A 25287-nucleotide genomic window follows, 5' to 3' on the forward strand; every position below is an offset into this window, starting at 1 on the left:
AGTAGTTATTCACAGATAATTTCCTGTTTATAATACATTTAAGGAATGCAACAATGATATCAAGCTTTGTAATACGCTTTCTCATTCTCCAATCAGTACAGAACGTTCTTGCAAGTGGTGGTTAAATCTTATACTTCCTTTTTGGCTTCTCTTTCAACAATAATAGGTTTTCTGGCTCTTACAAGAGGGAGTTGGATTTGCTGGCTTCTGTTGTGTAAGCATCAACTGTACTGGAACTACACTAGGAGCAAGTAACAGGAAGAAACCAGTTGGTAAAATGCAATCACAGGCTGGCAGGAAATCAGTGACTATTTGTCACTCCTTCCAAAGAGGAGGAAAACAGTGAGTGGCAGATATTCAGTACCATCAAGTATCCAGCAAAGAGATTTAATCCCCTTTTCTCCATGCCTGGATACTCAGAGTTTTACTTCAATGTGGACCATGGCTACTTGGAGGGTCTGGTCCGAGGGTTCAAAGCTGGGATCTTGACAAGTGCGGACTATGTCAATTTAGCACAGTGCGAGACACTAGAAGGTAAGTCTGCTGGTTTATTTTATTTAGAAAGAAATACTGTTGCTTAGAACTTTGAAGAAGGCGAGGTAAAAGGCTGAAGTACTGAGAGCTTATCTTAAAAAAACAGAGATAACCCTGATGTCCTTTGAAGAACTGTTCTCATATTTAAGTTAATAGCTTCCCATAGAAATCACCCTAGGATTGGCCAGACTGTGATTTGCAAAGCAATCCAAGTGATGGGATTTTCTAGTTTACTGATAAGGTTTGGAAATCTCATCCATAGAGTTCCTACGGAGATTGGCAACCTTCTCACAGATTTTAACCATGCTATAGAACTGTTCAAGTATAGAAGTTTCATATAATTTCAGCTGGATAAAATAGTTTCCAAGATCTTATTAAAAGCATACCAATTCACTCTGAGTTTCTCTATAAGAGATGTAATTTTAGTACTTCATTACTTCACGAGTTTTAGGGCAGTGGGGGACATTCTGCTTACCAGGAAAAGAAAACTAGACTTCACAAAGATAAAACTGAACTATTCTCAAGCTTAAGAAAAAAAAAAAAAAAAGCAGCTTTTTTTTCAAGGTGACTTTGCCACAGTAATAAAGAGAACACACACTAGTTTCCAAAACAGCTTTCTGTGGCCAAGACTGGTCACAGCCTGATGAAGACAGACTTGTACAAAGAATCATATGACATACCTCTAGACACTTGGCAGGAAAAAAAATGCAACAGAAAAAAGTCACCTTTCTAAAGGAACATACAGTTTCTTTCCCTGACTCCAAAATCAAAGCTATGATTGTACACTGAAATAATTTCTGTAACATGCAGTATATTAGACTAATTTGAAAGAGGAACAAGGAGAAATAATAAGCTCACTCCGTTTTAAGCATTGGTTGCTTTGTGTATAGAGCGATGGATTTGGGGAAACTAGAAGTGCAGAACCTGATGATTCCCATATACAACAGAGTTTAGAGGCTGTCTAAACTATTAATATAGTAACAACAGAAGTCTGAGAAGGTTGCTTGCCATTCTTCTTGCAGATTAAAACAACTAAATTTAAATAGATACATGCAGGTATTTACCTGCCAGCAGGATAAAGTTCCGCTCATAGTTAAAGAAGAGGTTGTCAGTACAGTCAGTGGGATCTAGGGACTATTCAGCTGCCCAGGTGCATGTACCTACTTCAGCTGATGAGCTGGAGAGCTGTATCAGCTCCCCATTTCATACAATGGCACACACAACACTTGTATACACTTACTCTGAGAACTGAAATCCATTTCTTATGTCAGCTGGAGAAAATCAACGATTTCTGCAGCCTGTTTGTACCAGCAGTTGTGATTTATGGAACTTAAAGACTCTACAGACACTCTTGATACTGTTATTGAAGTGTTTAAGTCGAGAAGTCCTGCTCCATGAATATAAAGACTTCAGAAAAAACTAATAGAGCTTCAAACATCTATAAAAGACATAAAGGACAGAATGATGGAGTTATTAAACCTTGCTCTTTGCCCACTTGACTCCACAGAGGATCTCCATAAATGTTGTCATCAAAGGCTCCATAAAAAAAGAACAACCAACAAACCACCCCATAAAATCCTGGTTACTTCTGAGTAAGATGAAAATATACAGGTTTAAATATTTTTAAAACCACACTAGAAAAAAGAATTTCCCGTATCCTTCCCAGAAAAATACTTGCTCATGTTAAATTAAGAATAGTTAAGAAAAATTTTAAGTCATGCTACAAGAAAGCTATTTGCAACAAGGAAGTAGTTTTCAAACATTTCTGAGATATATAAACCTTCAACATCATTAAGAGCGTGTGACAGATGAACAGATCCCAAAAGAGAGACAAAATAATTTTCTAAGAGATTTATCATAGAAAGAACAATGACATTTTTATTTTTGAACCTTCTTCTTTCTAATGCTCATTCAATTTTAGAATGCAAATCATTTCAGCAACAGAAGCAGCAGCCTTCATCAACCCGCCTACAAGCACATCTCTACTACTAACTTTCACTTCCCTTTTTCCTCTGTTCAGATACATCTCTTTCTCCATTGTAACTTCTACTTCTTTTAGACAGCTAACAGATTCCCACCAGTTATCTACCAAATCTATTATTGATACTGAAAATGTGAGAAGTATTGAATTCACACATGAGGCTAAATGCACTTCTCTCTCTGCACATATAGGATGCTGTAATATTGAACTTGGACCATGAGCGTACCATGCACCAAAACCACAGACCCTTATCTCTAAAGTAAAAAACGGGGCTTTATGCATACATTGTATTTTGTTTCCAAATTAAAGATCCAGTATGTGGATTTGTATTGTAGTACTACTGTGCTTGTCCAATAGTGCCTTCAGTTTGTGTCTTCACGTTAAAAGGTAATAAATTTACCCCGTTCTGCATTCTGTGGCATAGCACCAGACCACAAAAACTGGCCTAAGTTAAAAATCTTATAAATGTGCTAAAACACATAAGCAGAAAGAAATTCAAAACCACCCCAAGTAACCCATAAATAGAATCAAAAAGATCTTTTAATTTCAAAGTGGTTTTGATATCTCTAGAGGGGAAACCATAATGTCAGTACAGAAGAACCACAAGAAAAACTGTAGGTTAGTGCTTTACATCTGCTTGATAATCACAGACTAAGTATAACAGTAAGAGGGAAAGGAAAAAGGAGGATGCTAATTGCTTTAGAATACCACTGTGTCCTCTCAGTTCAGGGCCACACAGAGAGAAGAGGCCTTCAGCTTAACTTAGACATCCTTTGGGGCTTGTTTGAAGTACTTTAATTTCCACGGGGCTACCTTGTGGGCTGCAACACTGGCTGAAACCTCTGCAACACGGCATGCTACTAGTTTGGCCCTATGGCATCATCTCTTTCAGGGGAACAGGATCCCCAGAGGAACCTAGCAGACATTCTTGGCAGTAGAATCTGGGGGGGAGGGTGAAAATTCAGCGCTTTATTCTTTCCCTGCTTCCTCGCATGATGGAAAGACTACTGCTCTCTAGACGAGAGACTAGGTCACAGAAGGACGAGCAGCCCAGCCCTGCTCCCACCACCATTGCTGAAATCAGTTCACCTAATTTGCCAGAGCCAGGACACGCCAGCACGCAGTGGCTTAAATAACAGCCTAACTGGTGTAACTGGGGATAGTTGGCCACCAAAGTGAGGAGTCAGGCAGGACTCCACATCCTTGATGCCTAGAGAACAGGTAAATCCTCTGCTCAAGTTCTCACAATACTACTTCTTTCTGATCAGCATCATTCCTGTCTTAACTGGATTCATCTTAAACTAGTCTCCTTCTGCGCATTAATTCCCTTTAGATATATTGGTAATTGTGTTTAGTTGCTGTTCAATTGTGAGTAAAATCATGTGATTTAAAATCATACTGTGTAAAGTCATACATTTCCTACATATGATTTTCCTGCATGTAATTCTATAAGACAATACACAGTGCAGATGGATGGCAAGAATAGTGGCGGCTGAAATACAGGAATCTTCTTTCCTAGGCATGTTGTGGACACACTGAAAAACCCAGAGTCTTGTATATGTCTCCAAGAGCTCCTGAGAAAAAAAAAAAAAGCAGCCACCATCACGAAAAAGTTTTGGTGAACAGCCCCTGTAATGGTCACTCATCTACTCCTGCCAGATCACGAAGTCATGTTACTAGTGCAAGTGCCTGTGTTAGTCCCCAGGTCTTATTTACACCAACAGCCATGAGAAGACTGTAATTTAAGACCAGCAGAGCAGTCTCTGGGCTGCACTGAACTCTGTCACGGCGTGACCTTTGATTGTGATATTCCTGATCGATATTATGTGGTACTGGAGCTTGTGGATGACTATTTTCTCAATGGTTTTGGCCAAGACCATGAGACAGGGTTGAATGTTGTTTCTCAGGTACCGTATGCACACAAGCATTTATTAAATTGTTTAGAAGAAATACCTCTCTAAAGTAGGTTGTGGAAGTGACAGGGTCATAAATCAAATATTCTAGGCATAGTATTTCCTCCATGGCTTTTGAGAGCCAGGTGGAGCTATATAACGTGTTATAGCTAATATTTTTCATGCCTTATGTTAGGGCATGGATTTTGAAGCTGCTCAGTTAGTAAGAGAACTGAGAAAAGTAACACAGTCTTGTCAACTACTCTCAATCAGTTCAGTTTGGTTTCTGCTCGTCTCATTATGATGTTAAACACAGTTCAGAATGGTTAATACTTGGGGCTGATATTTGGGGTTTGCAGTCTGCTTTAGGTACTAAACCCCTGAAAACCACTGTGTTTGAAATGCATTTACAGAGTGTGACTCAAGGTAGATATCAGTGGTTCGTCTGAAAAAGAATTGAGGAAAGCTGGAATTCAAGTCTCTGCATATAATAAGGCAGTATTATCTAATCCCACCATATGCCAAGTATTTTTACTCTTGCAATAAAAAGAGAAATTAAAAATGATCAGTTTTCATAGGAACCGTATGTGATATGAAAATACTCGTGATTTTTTAAAAAGTTGGTCTTACATATTTAGACTTATTTATGTGCATAATTCTGCATTTTTTTTTATCTCTTAATCTTTCTTAGCTTCCTTTCTTTCTTGAATTAAGTCATATTCCTTTTTCATATTTGGATTTTCTTTCTTCTTCCTACATGGAAGCCTGTGCTGAAACTACGACCATTTCCTGGCATCTGGCTCTGACTATTGAAAGACCTCGCCTTCTTTTGTCAGCAGCTTTGTGATCATCTATATAATTTTAAGAAGCAACTAGTTTACACGGGTAGCAAAAGTTCAGTCTATTGCGGGAAAATCTAGATAAATGCTAACAGCTCCAGAGAGCTAGCTAGAGTACGGCTGTCCTCTGTCTGTTGATGAAATTGCTAATATGAGCTCGGGTGGCAGCTAAACCGCATAGAAAACTGTGAAGGTTATCTCCCTCAGCAAGCCAGTGTGCTAGACGTAGGAGTTTGAATTTGCAATCTACCAGTTCTTTTGCTTTAAGTCTCAGTGTAGGCAACCTTATTGCCTACTAAGAAAGTATACACGTAGGGAATTAGGAAAGAGTGGCTGCCATACCGGTAAATGTCCATCTTGCTACTGGTATCAATTTCCCTTCCAGGTACACCTTTTCTCCAATCAGTGGGAGTGTGGTTGTCCTTTTCTCTAAATATCACTTCAGATTTTATCTGGAAATCTAATCATTATGTATGCCCAAACCATATAATATCATCCCATTCTATAATTTACAGTAGTTTTAATATAGCATTTGAACACAATTATGCAATATCACAGAATCACAAAATCTTCATGGTTGGAAGGGACCTTTGAGATCATCGAGTCCGACTAACAAAAAACAAAAACAAAAACAAACCAAAAAAACCCCACCCACAACCACACCCCACCCCACCCACAAACAGACACAAACCAACAATCTCGGGCACTAGAGCATGCCCTGAAGTGCCATGTCTACACGCTTCTTAAATACCTCCAGGGATGGCGACTCCACCACCTCCCTGGGCAGGCTGTTCCAGTGCCTGACCACCCTCTCAGGAAAGTAATTCTTCCTAATATCTAATCTGAACCTCCCCTGACCCAACTTCAGACCATTTCCTCTGGTCCTAGCATTATTCCCTTGGGAGAAGAGGCCAACAGCCACCTCTCTACACCCTCCTTTCAGGGAGTTGCAGAGGGCAATGAGGTCTCCCCTCAGCCTCTTCTTCTCCAAACTAAACATGCCCAGTTCCCTCAGCCTCTCCTCGTATGACTTATTCTGTAGACCCCTCACCAGCTTGGTGGCTCTGCTCTGGACACGCTCCAGCAGCTCAATGTCCTTCCTGTAGTGAAGGGCCCAGAACATAGCAGGGGTTTTTCTAAAAGGAAATGTTACGCTGCTTTGAACACTAAGAACTGATTCAAATCCTGACTTTTGCCTCATGGTGGAAAATAGCCAGCGGAGGAAATTTGTCAAATGTATTCTTTGATATTACAAAAGTTTCTTTCAACTTTGTTGTCTCGTCAACCTATTTTCCTCAGTTATCAGGGTCGGGAGCTCAGGCAGAATATGTCATGATAACCTAAGTTTCTGGAACGGCTTCTTAAGGATCTGGTAGTAGAAGCCATAAATCAGACAAAGCCAAACCAGAACTGCTGAGAGTGTAACTATGCCCTTTGATGTGCTTCACTGCAGAAGCCATTTGGAGTCCAGAATCTGAGCCAGGCAAGATATGTTCTCTCCTCTTCTGCAGGCAGCCTAATAGCATAAGATTATAGTCTCACCTGAGATTTAAATGTTTCATATGAAAATTTAAGATCTTAACAAAGTTAAAGGATGATTCCTATTGATACATAACTGTCCATAGGAATGCAGGAGACAAAACAACTGACATATTTTAGTGGTGCAAGAGTGGTACCCTGAATAAATCAGAGAAATCCAAACATTGAACAAACCTTATTGGGAAGGGGCTCAGGACAGCAGTAACTGACACTGTGCCTGGTGTCCCTGGAAAAAAAAGTTGCCGGTGAAACTTCTGACAAAGGTGTAAATTATTTGTGCTTTCCTGTGGCATGCAGCAAGCCTTACTGATAGAAGGCAGCACAAATTTGTAATAATTAGGCATTTACTCTATGTTAAATCTATGGCAAAACCTTTTCAATAGAGTACGATCTATGATCGTGTTCCTAATATGAAAATATATTGTTAGACATGAACATTTTAAAAGTTTTTTGATTTTGTTTGTAGACAATATAATGACAATTTATTCCCATGGTCTTCCTTGAATCTAATTTCAGATCTCAAGTTACATCTACAGACTACGGACTATGGCAACTTCTTGGCCAACGAAACCGGCCCTCTCACCATTTCCACCATCGATGATAAGCTGAAAGCAAAACTTCTCACGGAATTTCATTACTTCAGAAACCATGCTTTTGAACCGCTTGCCACTTTTCTGAATTTTATCACGTGAGTAATGTTACCACGTAGCTGACCCCAGAGACTCAAAGCAAAAGCAAAGCTGCAAGTTAAAACAATGTTAATGTGCTGTACCTGAATTTCTATTGTTCCAAAAATAGCAAAATTACTTTCATACTGCAACTTTTACATACTTTATTTGCTAATAGAATCATAGAATGGTTAGAGTTAGAAGGGACCTTAAAGATCATCCAGTTCCAACCCCCCTGCCATGGGCAGGGACACCTCCACTAGAGCAGGTTGATCAAAGCCCCATCCAGCCTGGCCTTCAACACTTCCAGGGATGGGGCAGCCACAACTTCCCTGGGCAACCTGTTCCAGTGCTTCACCACCCTCACAGTAAAGAGTTTCTTCCTAATATCTAATCTAAATCTCCCCTCTTCCAATTTAAAACCATTACCCCTTGTCCTGTCACTACAATGTAAGTAGTAATGTAAGTCTCACACTAATGTAAGTTCTGAAAAGATATATATGAAGAGCTGTTGTCTTTGCAACTATTTATTTTAAAGAACACAAGCAGATTTTTTTCTGTGGACAGTGGCAGGAGGAGTGGTAAAGATTGAGAAAAATAGTTACCATTTTCAAACATCATCTTAGTCAAAGAACTTGCAAAACTGAAGTTTGTGAGGGTGACTCATGCAAGATTAGCAATTCCATGATTTACAGGGCAGTGTTTTAATTCCTAGGCATGTGGCAAGTTCTAGACTTTTTTTCTAAAGGGGGAAAAACTACATATCATACACCTACCGTACTTTTTATACCATTTGAACATTATAAAAAGAAAAACTTTATGTTGCACTTAGCAAGATACTGAGATCCAAGTAGCTTTTTTAAAAAGTACAAGTGCTGTTTGATGCCAGATGAAGAGAAAGTTCTGATCTCACTACAGATACAAACAGATAAAACTTGTAAATGAATGGCTTAACACTAAGAACAGGAATCTACTTTATAACAGTATAGCGTGCATTAGTGAAATATCAGCAGGATATTTGATTTTGATCTTTTTAATATATTATAACAAGAACACTAGACTGTTCAGCTTACTTTTAAGGAGTATTTTTATCATAAAAACAAAACAAGGAATCAGAAAAACAGAGCTGCTGGAGAGCAGCTCTGAGGAGAAAGACCTGGGAGTCCTGGTGGACAATAGGCTGACCATGAGCCAACAATGTGTCCTTGTGGCCAAGAAGGCCAATGGCATCCTGGGGTGCATCAGGAAGAGTGTGACCAGCAGGTCGAGAGAGGTCATCCTCCCCCTCTGCTCTGCCCTGGGGAGGCCCCATCTGGAGCACTGTGTCCAGTTCTGGGCTCCCCAGTTCAAGAAGGACAGGGAACTGCTGGAGAGGGTACCGCAGAGGGCTACAAAGATGATTAGGGTCCTGGAACATCTCTCTTATGAGGAAAGGCTGAGGGACTTGGGTCTTTTTAGCCTAGAGAAGACTGAGGAGGAAACTGATCAATGCTTATAAATACTTAAAGGGTGGGTGTCAAGAGGATGGGGCCAGTCTCTTTTCAGTGGTGCCCAGGGATAGGACAAGAGGAAATGGGCACAAACTTGAATATAAGAAGTTCCACCTAAACATGAGGAGGAATTTCTTTCCTTTGAGGGTGGCAGAGCCCTGGAACAGGCTGCCCAGAGAGGTGGTGGAGCCTCCTTCTCTGGAGACATTCAAAACCCACCTGGACATGTTCCTGTGCAACCTGCTGTAGGTGGACCTGCTTTGGCAGGGGGGTTGGAATAGATGATCTCCAGAGGTCCCTTCCAACCCCATATCATTCTGTGATTCTGTAATCATTTTTCTTTTTTTTTTTTTGGGGTGGTGAGGGGGAATCAAGCGTAGCTGACCAGGTTTAGGTGAATATATCAACAGGTTCTTAAAGACTGCCCTAGGACAGCTGTGACCGGAGGCATACAGTGTTTACCTGTTGCTTCAGAGAAATGAAAGTGGAAAATATGAAAATTAGGGCAGCTCTTTTCTCACACTGATTGACATGCATGTGTCACATCGTATGCACAATCCCTGCACTCTGTTGTTTTTTAATAATGGCGACACTAGTTTAAGATATTTAACACATTTATTAAATCATTGCACTGCATTTCCCTGAGACCCCTCCCAGATTTTTTGTGAGATATTAATCCCTATATGTCTCCAGCTGTGTTCTGAGTCAATAATGCAAGCTGAAGACTGGCATCGTTGTCATAAGCATCCCAAGGGAATAGTATCACATTTCCAAGTCACTAACAAAACTGTTTTCAGCCTCCGTGACAGTAAAACTAGTAAGAAGCTGATAGAAAACTTCTACTGAAAAAAAACTTTTAGCACTAAAGAAGCTATCTGTGAGAACCTGTTCTTAATTTCCTCATGGGAGGATGCTGAAAGCTGAGTGAGAAGAAAGCCCTAAGACTGGTCCATTTGCATGAACTCTGCAGTTTTAGTACCGAGATTCCCACGTACTTCTTCTCTGTCCAGATGGTCTATATAGAATAACAAAATCCCAAACTAGAGAAGCTGCTAGCTCAGGTTATTTACTTTTTGATACCACTCATTGTGACTGATTATAGCAAATCTACATGTCACAGTGGTTATGCTTATTATATTCATGTTTCAGCTTCCTCTTCTTTAAAAGTGTCTCTTTTCCAAACCAGTCATGTGGTTTGAATCTAGTACGGTGTTACCTACTTACTGTTTAAAAACTTCAGTTTATTTTTGCTGAGACATTGATACAGAGTGAACATACAAACCTGCAAGTGCTGTCGTCTTTTGTGACTTTAGGTTTATTACTAATTTTCAAAAATCTTGGGTTTTTATTTTTTTCAAAGGAAAACTCATTATGAAATTAAATTTCTTTAACTTTTTCTTTCAAATACAGATACAGCTATATGATTGACAACGTAATTCTTTTAATAACTGGCACATTGCACCAGCGACCCATAGCTGAACTTGTTCCCAAGTGCCATCCACTGGGGAGCTTTGAGCAAATGGAAGCAGTCAGCATTGCCTCAAACCCCACTGAGCTGTTCAACGCAATTTTGGTTGACACACCATTAGGTAGGAACACTAAATTATTTCTTATTTGCTTCTTGAAATTACTCATCTCGTATTCTCAGATGAACAGAAGAACATCTCAGACGGCGTAGCGTGTTTTCCACTGGGTATGCTGTGTTTTGGTAACACAAAACATCAAGTGTGGACCAAGCACTTCTGAAGTGATGTTCAGGACATTTTCAAGTAGATTTATTAGCAGCTTCTATATCAACCTTGTATAGCAGACACAAAGAAAACATGCTACTCAAGAAGTGTAATGGGTATCTTTTATAACCAAAGCAGCCACTGATAAAGAGCATCTAGAATTTTATTTCAACACCTGGATCTATAATTAAAAAATGTAAGACGAAATCTTGCCTATCCCTCACTAAGGATCAAGAAGCAGACAGCGACTAATAAATATTAGATGTTGTGGTAGAATCTAGATTCCCTCTTGGGATTGCGGTGTGACTCAAACACAAAGAAAATCCCTATTTTGAAGAACTAAAACTAAAAGCAAAACACAGTGAGGGTTGGGAATGTCACATTCTGAAATTGGGATGAAACTGCTCAATGTGCTGCAGCTGACAGCACAAACAAAAACTAACAAGGTGTGGGGCAGTGCTGGGAAGGGTCCTGAGAATAAGATGGAACTGGATGGATTTGAACATATACAAAACCACTGTGTGCCCTCATCTCGAGTACTGTGAGTGGGTTTGGCTTCTGCTTCTCAAGAAGTTCTGGTTGGCTGGCCCCAGACAGAAAGCATCCAGCCACTCACTCACCCCCAGCCCCCAGCACAGTCAGGGAGAAAACAGGGGGGAAAAGGAGCTCATGGGCTGAGACCACCTGCGATGTACTGCTGCAGGCAAAACAGACTCAACTTGGGGAAAACTGACTTGATTTATTGTTGACTAACGCATATATAATTAATTACTGATCCAGGCATTAGAATCATAGAATCATAGAACTGTCTAGGTTGGAAGGGACCTTTAAGATCATCTAATCCAACCATCAACCTAACTCTGAGAAAAAAAAAAAAACATCACTAAACCATGTCACTAAGCACTATGTCAACCCGTCTTTTGAATACCTCCAGGGATGGTGCCTCAACCACTTCCCTGGGCACCCCATTCCAATGCTTAATAACCCTTTCCGTGTCAAAATTTTTCCTAACATCCAATCTGAACTTCTCCTGGTGCAACTTGAGGCCATGAGGCCATTAGGAAGCAAACAAGAAAGAAGCACTTACACCCTTAGAGAAAACACCTTCCCTTCCTGCTTTCCCACTCCTTCTCTCCAGGCTTCTCTCCTTTGCCCCCTTGTTATCACCACAGCTTATGCTCGGTCCCTTCGAGGAGACAACGAACGGTACAAGGAGTTTACTGTCAGTACATGGCGGTTTCTCTCTGCCGCTCCTACCTCCTCACACTTATCATCTGCCCTGGTGTGGGCCCTGCAGGGTCTGCAGTTCTTCTGAGGAGCCTCTGTTCCAGCTCCACAGGCGGCAGGGAGTACCTGCTCCAGAGCTATGGAGCGATTCCTCCTCCTTCTCTCACCTTTGTGTTCCCTCTGCTGTTTCTCAAATTTTTCTTCCCTCCTCCTCTCTACATCCTGTGGGTTTTGCCCTTTCTTAAATACAGAATCACAGTATCACAGAATCTTCTTGGTTGGAAGGGACCTTTGAGATCATCGAGTCCAACCAAAAAAAACAAAAAACAAACAAACAAAAAAAACCCAACACCAAAACCAAACCAAACCAAACACCCACAACCCCACAGCACACCCACCCACAAACAGACACAAACCAACAATCTTGGGCACTAGAGCATGCCCTGAAGTGCCATGTCTGCACGTTCCTTAAATACCTCCAGGGATGACGACTCCACCACCTCCCTGGACAGGCTCTTCCAGTGCCTGACCACCCTCTCAGGAAAGTAATTCTTCCTAATACCTAATCTAAACCTCCCCTGCCCCAGCTTCAGATCATTTCCTCTGCTCCTGCCATTATTCCCTTGGGAGAAGAGGCCAACACCCACCTCTCTACACCCTCCTTTCAGGTAGTTGTAGAGGGCAATGAGGTCCCCCCTCAGCCTCCTCTTCTCCAAACTAAACATGCCCAGTTCCCTCAGCCTCTCCTCATATGACTTGTTCTGTAGACCCCTCACCAGCTTGGTGGCTCTCCTCTGGACACGCTCCAGCAGCTCAATGTCCTTCCTGTAGTGAGGGGCCCAGAACTGAACACAGCACTCGAGGTGAGGCCTCACCAGTGCCCAGTACAGAGGCACCATCACTGCCCTGCTCCTGCTGGCCACGCTATTCCTGATACAGGCCAGGATGCCATTGGCCTTCTTGGCCACCTGGGCACACTGCTGGCTCATGTTCAGCCGGCTGTCCACCAACACCCCCAGGTCCTTTTCTGCTGGGCAGCTTTCCAGCCACTCTGCCCCGATCCTGTAGCATTGCCTGGGGTTGTTGTGACAGAAATGCAGGACCCGGCACTTGGCCTTATTGAACCTCATCCCATTGGCCTTGGCCCATTGATCCAACTCATCCACGTCCCTCTGTAGAGCATTCCAACCCTCAAGCAGATCAACACTCCCACCTAGCTTGGTGTCATCTGCAAACTTACTGAGGGTGCACTCAATCCCCTTATCCAGATCATCAATAAAGATATTAAACAAGACTGGCCCCAAAACTGAGCCCTGAGGGGCACCACTGGTGACCGGCTGCCAACTGGATTTCACCCCATTAATGACAACTCCCTGGGCACGGCCACCCAGCCAGTTTTTTACCCAGTGAAGAGTACACTTGTCTATGCCATGATTCGCCAGCTTCTCCAGGAAGCTTTCCCAGGGCACGGCCAGCTCCGCTGAGGGGCTCGGCTGTGCCCTGAGGAGGGTCTGTTGGAACCAGCTGGAACAAGGGGATGGCGCATCCAGCTGGAACATCTAGGGGCGGATTAAAATGCCTGGACCCCAGTTTGGAGAGGACAAGGCTGATGGGAGATACGGACAATGTTTACAAAGCCCTGAGGGCCGTGGTTTGTCCACGGTGAGCTACCAACTGTTGCTCACCAAATCCTTTAGAAGACCAAATCCCAGCAGAAAAAAATAGTTTTAAAACAGGTAAAATAAAACACTCTTTTTACACAGATGGGAGTAAATTTCTGGAATTTTTCTTTTTTTTCTGCTAAACAAGTTTGTAAAAGCACAGAGCAGTGTCAGATCTTTAAAATATGGGACAAATTCAAGGGCAATGGATCTACAAAGAGACACTAAAGGGAACTGTCAGGGCTATACCCTCTAACGTTCTTCATCCAAAAATCTGGATGTTGGAAGAGTAGGAAGGGAGAAGACCACAAAACCCACTCAGCCTCGCATGCTCTCTCTAAATACCGTCTTCCACTGTCACTGTTTGAGGCAACGCTCTCTGTCATGTGGCACGGGCACAGCTTAGGAACAGTGAGGGTCTGGCATGCCTCGGTCAGCCATGAATACAGTGTTTTTAAGCGGTCCAGCTGCTCAAATGAACTTCATCCTCTGCCTCCCTGTTCAAAAGCCAGCTCTTTGCCCAGTCCTGCAGAGGACCTGGAAGCCCAGATGGTCAAGGTCAAAGCTTGTGCCCCTTACGAATTGCAACCTGTTGCCTTTCCTCCACTACAGACATACCCAAAGAGTTAGAGGGAAAATAGGAAAGAGGATTCTCCTTAACAGTTGCAGAATACCTGCATGATTTAAGACAAAAATTATCTTTCATGCTCCTCACTAGAAAATCCCCCTAATGCCCAAACCATATACTTCAGAGAAGATTAAGGCTTTCATTAGCATTTCCCATCTGATTTTCTCCGGAGATGTGGACTCTGGCTGCGGCACTGATTGATTCCCTTTACAGCAGTTTCTCATTAAAAAGGAGGGAGTAGGGGGGATAAGGGGAAAATCAAGAGGATTTCTCTTCCTCTCCGTTATATCATTCTTTCTTGTACAGCAGAAACCTCAGATGCACGCTTACACACCAGTGAATGGCAATAGACAAGAGTTGAGTATTACCAGCATGTAGATTTACACTGCAATATAATAAACTCTGCTTTCAGCTGCTTTCTTTCAAGACTGCTTGTCTGAAAATGACCTGGATGAAATGAACATTGAAATAATGCGCAACAAACTGTACAAGGCAAGTTCTCACAACGTAATGATAATACTTGGGGTTTTTCAAAGTGTCTCGGAAAAGGAGATCAGTATCATTAACCCTGTTTTATGGATGGGGAAACAGAAGCATGGTGAGATAAAGAAAGCTGTCTAAGGTCACCTGGATGATGACAAGTCCAGGAACCAAATCCAGCTCATTTCATTTCTACTCCACTGCTTGGAGAGTTTTCAAATTTTAGCTCTGCATCCAAATTCTAATTTAATATCTCATTAATGAAAATGTTTTAGATGTCATGCTAATAGCCAGATCCATTTGTTTACGAATAACTCAGTTATCCACCAAATGCCACGGAACTGTTAGCTCCTAAGTGAGACTAGACAGGCTTTTGGCTAACATTTATTTTTATTTATAAAAGGTAGATCTGGTTAGAAAAGGTCTAATTGCTTTGAGTCTAGCTAACATTTTTTTTTACTTAAGGTTTTTGTATAATTTTCTTCCTTTTTAAATTTTCTTTAGCATTGCTACAGCACACTGCTGAAAGACATGCATCCTAACATGTGCTTGCATTTTCAAACTGCTTTACAAATATTAGCCCACAGGTCAATACTCTTAGGATGGTCTCTTTAAAGGCCATACATATTTCATTCCATTAATGGTTCCTCCTGGTATATTCTCTCCAAATTCTTTGTTATCTTTCTTCCACACTGGATGCCCCAGACTGCAGGAAGAATTCTTACAGTGATATGATTGCACTAGAGGGAAAGAAAAAAATTCTCCTGTTTGTGTTACAAATGATATTTATAAATTCCCAAGACAATATTTGATTCTTAAATATTCTGCTACTTCCTCTCATTCAAAACAACATCAGTTATGGCCAAGTATTTTAATGCTTTCACAGTACTACTAAACTAGACGCTTTCTTTCCATTTGATAACATACAGATTTGTTTCTTATATCCTATGTGGATGACCATACATTTACACTTATTAAAACAATAATTTTTTTTCTTCTCCCTCTTCTAAATATCAGGGGATCATTCTGAAAACACTTCTAAATTATTAATATATCCTCTCTCCTCTGCTTCAGTTGGCAATGTGATCAATTACTTTTCATCTCTACTATCAGATAGCACTATAGAGAACCTAATGCATAATCCCATGCAGCAGAACCCCCTTGAGATGTCTCTACTTAAAATTCACTTAATTGCACAGCTAGTGACAGCTTCTTTAACCAAGATTGTGTGCAATTGTAGCAAATGCATTTTGATAACATAAATCTTCCCTAAGACAGTATTTTGGGGGATAGAGAGGCAGGGGGAACAGCATCTCTGACATATTTAGAGTCCTTCCTGCACAGCTATTTTAAAATGGTTCCAAAGGCCAGAATCCTTAATAGAGCAGAGGGCTCTGCAGACCAGTATTACAGAAGCTTTGTCCTCTGGTCCGTCCTAATCCAGGGTTTAGGGTAGAGCAGTAGGGATTAATTTGTGTATCCTCATAGTGTTGGCCCAACAGCCATGGCATACTCCCAAATCCCCTCCTCCACACTATAAATGCGGTTTCCTTCAGCCATCTGCTTATTATGCAGTGGAAGCTCAGTGGAGCTCAAGAAGTTCCTTCTTTAGAGAGCAAAGAAAACCTAATATTTGTCCTATAGCAATTTTTGATATTTTTGGTAATAACAAGGCATTTGCATTTTAACATTTCAACTTTCAATCTAGCAAAGTAATTAAGCACGTACTTGAATTTAAATTCATAGGTAGAATTATAATCATGGAATATATAATAATGGAGGTTTTTAAAAATGAGGTTCGTGACTATGTGCTATGCTTGTCCAGCTCTTAAGTAGCATTTCTTCTTCTTTCATGTAGTCTTATCTTGAAGCATTTTATAAGTTTTGTGAAAAACAAGGTGGTACTACAGCAGAAATAATGAGACCTATTCTTGAGGTAAGAAAAATTCAGTCTTTGTACATGAAAATACTCCATTGTTTTTCCTGTTCCTTCTCTCTCTATTTGCAAAGTTAACTGTCAAATGTTTGCTTCTCCTCTGAATAATAATTGTTGTTTTTAAGATGTAATGAAGACTTTATTCTAGGATGACTTTTACCTCTTGACTAGAGAAGCAGCTAGTCCATTACCAGGGAGGAGTTAGCCTCAGTTAATAATTTTTTTCTGTAACAGAGATCAGAACAGAACAAATGGTTCACTAATTTCAAACTGTTGCTCCTTAAAATTTTTCTGTGTTACGTAGAAAAACTAAAAAAGTGGACTCTTTTTGCATCTCCTAGCTCAAAATTAAATTTGGGATAGCTGTATATTTACTAATCAATAATCTTTAAGCTTTTTGGCACTATTATGTTTGTATACATACAATCTGCTATTAAAATTAATGGTTGAAGTTAGAGCTGAGTGACCTTTGGAACTGGTGTCATACAGAAAAATATCCAACATTCCATGTCTTATTTTTGTGTCAACTGAGAAAAGTTTAATATTTATTTCTTCCATGACATGTAAAATTCCTAACGTCCTCCTCCCCAAAGCACACCTGCAGCATAGTGAATGATATTTTTGTATCTGTTATTGTAATAAAAGATGCAGAAATTTATAAAATTGAGTTCTCAACATTCGGGTCCATTTTTTTTTTTCACGCGGTTGATCGCAATTCCTTGCAGAGTTTCAGAGCCAGGTCACAAATTTGCTTCCAGGATAAGATTTTTTCTGGATAAGAAAAACTTACACCCTGGAAACTGAGCAAAAGTTACTGAGCTCTGCTGACATCAGAGTTTGCATTACAGGGGAGAGATAATAACCCTGGGAGCTCACCCCCCAAGAAAGAATGAGCCTAAATTACATCCTACGAAACAATGTCCTAAGAGGGAATGCAATTTCATATTTTATTTAACCAGGTCATAATGTTTCGGTTTATGTTCTAAAGAAAATATTCTTAATCAAATTAAATGGACCAGAAATTAAGTACTTTGACTATTCTTTTCTGAAACATACAAATCAAGAGATTGGCTGGCAGAGGCAAAGATATTTCCCAAAGTTGATTCAGATTTTTCAGAAAGTTCATTTTTAGCTAGAAATTCATGCTGAGAGAGCAGATTACTTACAACATTAGTTTAAGCACATTGTAAAACGCTCTTTAAACCAGTGGTAACAGTTTGGTCTATGATAAGCTGCTTTAAAATCCCTATCTAACGTCAATCAGCTAGGAGAATAAACTTTTCTGTAAAAGATTTCATTTTCTATAACATTTTAATAATCTGCAAGACACACATAGAGGAGATCGCTAATGGCTGAATTCACAAAAAGCCAAAGTTTAATTATTCAAAAGAATATTTGCCATTTATTCTGTAATCTTATATGTAAGACTACCAACCTGACCCTATCAGAATGAAGCTGAGGTATTTAGCTCCTCAACTCCTTGGCCACCAGTCATGGTGCCAACCTCCCACATTAAAATTACTGATGATCTCTCTTCCACCATGGACAACAAATGTTGCATGTTTAACGCTGAATCTGGCAAGAAATTGCAGGACTGCACTGCAGCTAGTGCTGTACCTGTTATTAGGACCCCACGCTAATCCTCAAGTAGCAGACCTGCTGTTTCAGGTTCCCATATGGGAACTAAAGCACTTAGGAAACGGCCATCCTGTGACTCCACCTCCACCTGCAGCAATCAAATGGCCCAAGTCACCAAGTAACTGCCTCCTGGCCTTACTCACTATGGAGAACCTTATATGCCAATAATCTGATGAATTGAGAGGTCTCTGTGGATGGGACTGATCCTGCAAATTTTCCCAAACTGGGAGCCACCAGAAGTAGGCTCCAAACCTGCTAGCATTAGTTGCAATTGCATCTGAGCATGCTTTCTTTCCCCGACAAAATATTACAAAACTAACAGCTAGATTCTACATGGCTTTAACAAGTTAAAGGAAAAAAAAAAAAAGCATTTGTCCTTCCAAAACCGTTTCACTAGGGCTGATATGCCTGTTCATATTAATAAGGCAAGTGAAATTTGGCTCTGTTATTCATTAGCTAGAAAACTTTTCAAGCACACTTATTTTCTTCTCATTATTTCTCTATTGTTTACTCATTTTCCTTACTCTGAAGTCAGTGCCAGAGGGCAGCTGGGTCCCTGTTACAGTGTGTTCCAGTACACGGGAGTAGGATCTATGAATATGTGCTTAACTACTAAAATTGTAGAATTGTGTCGCAACCGCGGCCTTATTACTCAACAGAAACGAGTACCTTTCTGCTCAAAACAGTTCAAAAAACCACAGCACAAGAAATTTTGCAAGCTGCATAAAATGTGCGTGTGTTATATATGCTTCACTTGGAAGATTTTCCCACGTAATCCCTGCAATTAGCAAGGGCTCTGCTGTTCTTGCAACATGAAAGTAAGTAATAAAGGAAAGAAATAAAACCACAGTTAATTCAGGTCTCAAGAGAGAAGAATAGTTTTAAATCAGACAGATATGAGTAAGATTATTTTTACTTACCATTACATTTCTGATTCATACTGTAAGAATGGCAAGTGAAATTTTGCCTTGTACAAAAGAACAACCTGAGATCTAGACACAAGAATGACTTTCAGTCTACTGCTGCAGGGAAAACACAGATACTACAGGCATCTAAACCTGGCAGAAGAAATAAAGCCTTTGATTCTATGCGTTAAAAATTAACTGTTATTTGAAACACTTGAAAACTTTAACTTGGCAAGTAAACAGCCCCCTCCACCTTATTAAATTATTGTTTTAAATATGTGCATTCACAAGCTTTTTTTTTTTTTTTTTTAGAATTTCCATTCAACCTTTACTCTGAACAGCATTCTGAGTTACATCAGAACAGTACTATTGATTCTTGGTCCTTTCCTGTATTATTATTATTTATAAAAGAATTATTTCGTAACTTCAGAAGGGTGTGTGAGGAGATTTTCTGTTGTCAACATCTGGGTAACTAAGTAGAGAAATGAGGAAGAAGCAGTGATGGAATTTTCAGTACAAAAAACACAGTACAAAAGCTGTGCTTGCAAAACACTGATTTTCTAGTTTAAATTTAACCAGTATTTACAAATAAGGATTTGCAATTTTTAAAATAAGTCATGTTTCTAATGCTCTGAAGTCCACTTTTTTTAAGGTTTCCATAGTTTAGCTTACTGGAAAAAAAACATATCCCCGCCTTAATTTCGAATGAGATCTCTAATAACACCTCTTTTTTTTTTTTTTTTTTTGCATATTAAGTTTGAGGCAGACAGACGTGCCTTTATCATCACCATCAATTCATTTGGCACTGAGCTGAGTAAAGATGACCGAGAGAAGCTGTATCCAACCTGTGGAAAACTGTACCCAGAAGGCTTACACCTGTTGGCCAATGCAGATGACTACGAGCAAGTGAAGTGTGTTGCAGACTACTATGCAGTATGTAATCTAATTTCTTAAAGCAAAAAGCCAAAATACGAATACTTAACACCTCTTGATGTCAGCAAAAGGTAAAAGCATAAGATAAAAGCATCTGAGAGAGAAAAAAAAATCAGTGAAGATACAAAAGATCCCATAACAATGTATATGTAAGCAAAGGCCTTTGATATGAAGACATATTATTACCTTAGTGTGATACAAAGTCCCTCTTACAGTGGTGTTTAAATAAGACCAAACCAACATGCTGGTAAAAAAAACCCTCTTCCTACTTCATTAACCCTCCCCAAATTGAGTTTCATTTCACAGCTGCTGCCTCCAAGATTTTGGAGCAAAAGCATTAAGTCATGTTAAAATGATCTGACCGAACAATTCACGTCACAGATGAGTGCAAACCTGATTTATTGCTAGTGTACCGTAAAAATGCCCTTCTGAAAAGTTTTCTCTAAATCACTGATTGAATCAAAGAAGTAGATGAAATTGTTAATATTAACAAGACAAATCAATATGCAACACTTGCTCTATGAATTAACTGCGGTACTCTGACTACCTATAATATTTAAGCTACCTCCAAGTAGGCACACCAAACAAAATCATGCCTGGTCTACTGCTTTTTCTACAGAAGAAACAAAGCCGGAGATGCAGAATTGTCCCTCTGCATAAGCAGGATGTTAGAAGCCTGTGTCACCATGTCGATGTGGTACAGGGCAAGTCTATTCATGTGATGGGGGGATATTTAGATGAATTTGGGAACCATTGTACGAGAGCTATACTGCAATGCTGCTTTGTAAGAAAACCAAAACAAATCTGCAGAGAAGCAAACTACACAGAAATGTAACATATAAGAAATGGAGTCAAATATATCTGCACAGAATATTCCGGCGTGACTTATCAGACTAATGGATTTAGAGACAATATTAACACAGATAAAGCAGATCCAGCTGACTACTGGAAATAAAATGAGCAGCCATGTGAGGATCAGAGTTCAGGGTTTTGGCTCCGTTTACAGCTCTGGCTCTGATGGATATTATTTGTACAAGAAGTTCAGTGCTCTCTATCCAAAGGAGTGAAAGGTCACGTGTCATTCTACAATAAGTCCCTTTTAGTGCCTTCAGTAAATTACTTTTAAGTTGTAGGAAATGACTGTAAGAAATACAAATGTGATTTTCTTTCTTTTGCTGACTATATGCTCTTAACTTTTGATTTATGTAGAACTGTAATCTATACATGAGTTCTTCTGTAGAGAAGAACATAGACTAATTAATAAAGTAATGTAAGGTATCTGTGCTCCACAGAATGCAAAAATACCTTATTTCCAATGAGTTGTCGTCTATGCTTTCAGGAATACAAGGCTGTGTTTGAAGGTGTAGGGAGTGGCACTGGAGAAAAGACACTAGAGGATGCTTTTTTTGAACATGAGGTAAGCGCTTCTAACCTTAAATATCAAAAAAAGTTACCCACCTGGAATAACATTTTAAACAAGAATGAAGTACTAGGCTTTTGATTCTACCATACTGCATCATTCAGCTTTGTATTCATGAACACAGTGTTTCTATGGCTGTCAACATTTGGCTGAATTAAAATAGAAAGATTCACCTTTTTAAATAAAATAAATCCCTGGACATTCTTCTGAAGACTAGTTATAGAACTGTCAACCCTAATAGCCTATCCAAAAGCCATCTCATTTAAACCACTTAATGACATTTCTTTTGAATAGTCTGCTGAAGAAGGTATTTCACCACGGTCCTTTACTTACCTGTAATGCTGCTGTACTCTATTACCAAAATTAATCCACAGATGACATTTCAATTCTACTTATACTCAAGAGTAAAAATATAATAACGTGCAGAAAGAGTATAATATAGTCATGGTTGCGAAGTTACATAGAAATCTTGACCATAAAAGCTACCATATAAAAATCGCATTTGCCTTCTTTAATGTTTTATCCTAACACTTGTTTCATCTTTTCCACAGGTCAAGCTGAATGTGCTTGCATTCAACAACCAGTTTCATTTTGGGGTATTTTATGCCTATGTAAAGTTAAAGGAACAAGAATGCAGGAATATCGTATGGATTGCCGAATGCATTTCTCAGAGGCACAGAACCAAAATTAACAATTACATTCCGATTTTCTAAATCTGAGAATTTGTAATCCTGCAATACCTGAAAAGATGCATTATTTCATAGAAAGGAAGAAATATCTTATTTCAAAAGTTAACTCTTGTCAGATGTCTTAAATTTTATTGATGATCCTCCTTATATACAGTAGTGTAGGAAAAGGTAGTGTAATTAGAGATACGGGTACTTTATAAGGAATATTAATGGGCTTATTCATAGTTTTTGGTGGTAGATTTGTTCCCCACTGTGCCAATTTTAATTTAATTGATCAATAAAAACTTCCTGCAAGGTCTTACATACATATTCTTTCTCTTTTTGTGGAAGCAAGCTTTCTATCAATGACATTTAAAAAGCTCTTTAATGGCTTAATTTTGAATTAACAGTTTTTTCAAAGGGCCAACTAAACCACTACTTCTGTCTTGCACTTACGGTCTTCTTCATGGCACACAAGATTGTATGAAGGAATCAACACAGAAATAAGAGAGTAACTTTAGGGTTACTCTGAGATTCCCCTTAAGGAATCCCTTTCAAGAGAGAGCTTCCTGAACCTTTCTAACTGTGACATCTCTCTACAGTTAAATGTAAACAAGTAACTTAATTTTCATGAAAACGTGTTCACTTATTCTTTTATGGTCACATGAGGAGCACCGCAAGTGTCAAACAATGGATGTCTGCTCTGCTCCGCAGCAATGAAGTATCTCCTCCCAGCACACCAAAGACACTGTTTTCATGCATGCACTAGGGAAGATTATGAAACATGAATGAAAATACCAGCCAAGTCTGTATCAGTTTTACATCAGACACAAACAACACCAACTCTGAGCTATTTGAGGACCTGGCTAAGATCAGTCACTAAAAATAGAGGGAACAGTTGAAGCCAGATTGGAGCAGGACAAGATTAATTCTGCCGAAGAAAAAGGAAGGATTTTGAAAGTCTTATCAACATTCTGCTTCCCTACTCCATTCAAAATATTTGCCCTCTTATCTTTGAAACAGGACATACGTAACTTGATTTTCTGCATGACTCCTTCGTCTCAGGCTGCACAACAGCAAATCTCAATATTCAGCTGACAATGTCTCCAGTAATACGAGACAGAAATAAAATCAATTTCCTGCTGAGTAGACAGAAAAATAAAATATATCTGATGTCAACACCTCAGAGTTATGGAAAACATTCAGGCACCATGGTTTTAAGAACTGAGTTATAATATATCTCTCTCTAAAATTTATACCACTGCACATGCATACAAACATAAAAAATAGAAAACATTACCATTTTTACAGCTAAAAGCATGGTTCCTAAATTGTAAACTTAACCTAACAGTTATAACCCAGAACATCTCGTACTAATATAATAGAGAACTGAGAAGATTTTTTAATATTTTGCTTTACTGTGAATCACAGAGAACCTTACATTGTTGCTGGGAAAAAATACTTTCAAAGAGTTTCCTTTAGCAATAATTTAGTAGGAATTTAGAAAAACGGACTCTAAAGAAATAGGTGTATAAGAAAATAATACAAATCTTATCTCTATATTGAGGCTTCTTTGTTTGATCTAGTAATTCAGAAGAAAAAAAAAAAGGAAAAAGAAACTGAACTGTAAGATTTCTGGATTGCAATTTCATTTTGGCATCTGCAGTTGCTTCCTTGAACTGCTTTTACTACTTTGCATTTCTTAATTTGTATTTTCCAGTCTAATCTGTGACCAACGCTTTCTAGTTCATGCCTGTATCGCAAACTATATCGCATACTATGTCACAAAATGTATCACAAACTGCAACGAAGAAAGTAATAAGGCTATATTCTCTCAAATATGCATTTTTCTATATTTTTTAATAATTGCATTAAAAAAATTTAGTTGTGAGCAGAAGAATAACAAAGTCAAGTGGTCTGGGACACAGAAACTGACTTCACACAATTCAGCACTAGTGCATGAATACTTTTTCTGTACTGATAAACCAAACCTCCCTACTTGAACAAAACAAATCAGCTGGGTTCCTGCCAAGAATTTTCTGAAGTGATTTGAAGGGGAAAGAATCTGCTCTCCACCCTGAATCGTTCTGTGCCAGGGAAGATATGCAGCTGCTATTGCTACAGTCTGTGGATACTGTTGGTTCAGACAGAAATGAGCAGGAATTGCAGCTGACACGATTGTGTTGTCAGCAGAACTGGTCTTTAGGCTATGGAAAGGACAGCATCGGTGTTAGACTGATGCTTTTTTCAAAACAACTTTCTAGATATTTGCAAAGTAAGGACAGGGCGTACTAGGCGTCAATTATATTCAATTTAAGAATAAGCAAGAGACTAAGAAAGGAATTAGGACTTTAAAGTTGTAAGTCCTCAAACACCTAACTTCTTATATAAATAATTTACATCTATCTCTTGTTATTAAATTAGTCTTCATGCTTGTGTGAAATAGTAAATGTTAAATATTTTTTTATCTTTTTAAAAATATTTTTTTAAAATATAAAAAAAATATTTAACACTTCAACAAGTCTACTTAAGACCAAAACAGGAGATCCAAAGTATGTGAATGGAGTGATAGGTGGCCTTCATTTGGATTTGCATCAGAATTACAAAGGTGTTGGCATGAAGATTACTATAATAGTTTAAACAAGAGATACAACAAAGTCAAATGATGTGCTGGACAACTGGATTGCTTCACCAAAGAGTGTGGAGAAATTGTGCCATATAAAGAACTGAAAAAAAAGATGTGATAAATGGCAATAATATCTACCAAGCAGTTAAAACAGTTTACATGGCACAAAAACTCATCTGAAACACAGAAAATCATTCAATATATAGGGATATCTCCAAAATGACAAAGAGAAAATAAGGAATGGGACTCAAGAAACACCAAGACAAACCTCTCAAAGAACCCAGGTAATAGTTTTCATATGAATGACACGAGAGTGAGAAACATTTGACTGTTTGGAATCCATATTAATTGGGACTTGCAATAAAAGAAAAAAAAAAAATATTCCAACTCACGTAACTCAGCTGGCGGTGTTAATGCAAACATTCCAGATGTGGAGCACAGTCACTGACAATCCCATCCTAGTGCGCAAGCCAGAAAAATGAACGCCCTGGT

At 39.2% G+C, this 25287-nt stretch overlaps 1 protein-coding gene across 1 annotated transcript; it reads left to right on the top strand.

The window, feature by feature from the left end:
• The first annotated feature begins 404 nt into the window (after positions 1 to 404).
• Positions 405 to 23317, top strand: ATP6V0D2 (ATPase H+ transporting V0 subunit d2). The gene is made up of 8 exons (XM_074145429.1): positions 405 to 534; positions 7302 to 7473; positions 10354 to 10532; positions 14602 to 14681; positions 16528 to 16605; positions 19905 to 20081; positions 21421 to 21498; positions 22053 to 23317. Exons 1-8 carry the CDS (start codon positions 405 to 407, stop codon positions 22212 to 22214), a joined length of 1056 nt encoding a protein of 351 aa, XP_074001530.1. The 3' UTR covers positions 22215 to 23317.
• The last annotated feature ends 1970 nt before the right edge of the window (positions 23318 to 25287 follow it).

The sequence above is a fragment of the Numenius arquata genome, chromosome 3 (genome assembly GCF_964106895.1).
Source record: "Numenius arquata chromosome 3, bNumArq3.hap1.1, whole genome shotgun sequence".
NCBI lineage: Eukaryota > Metazoa > Chordata > Aves > Charadriiformes > Scolopacidae > Numenius > Numenius arquata.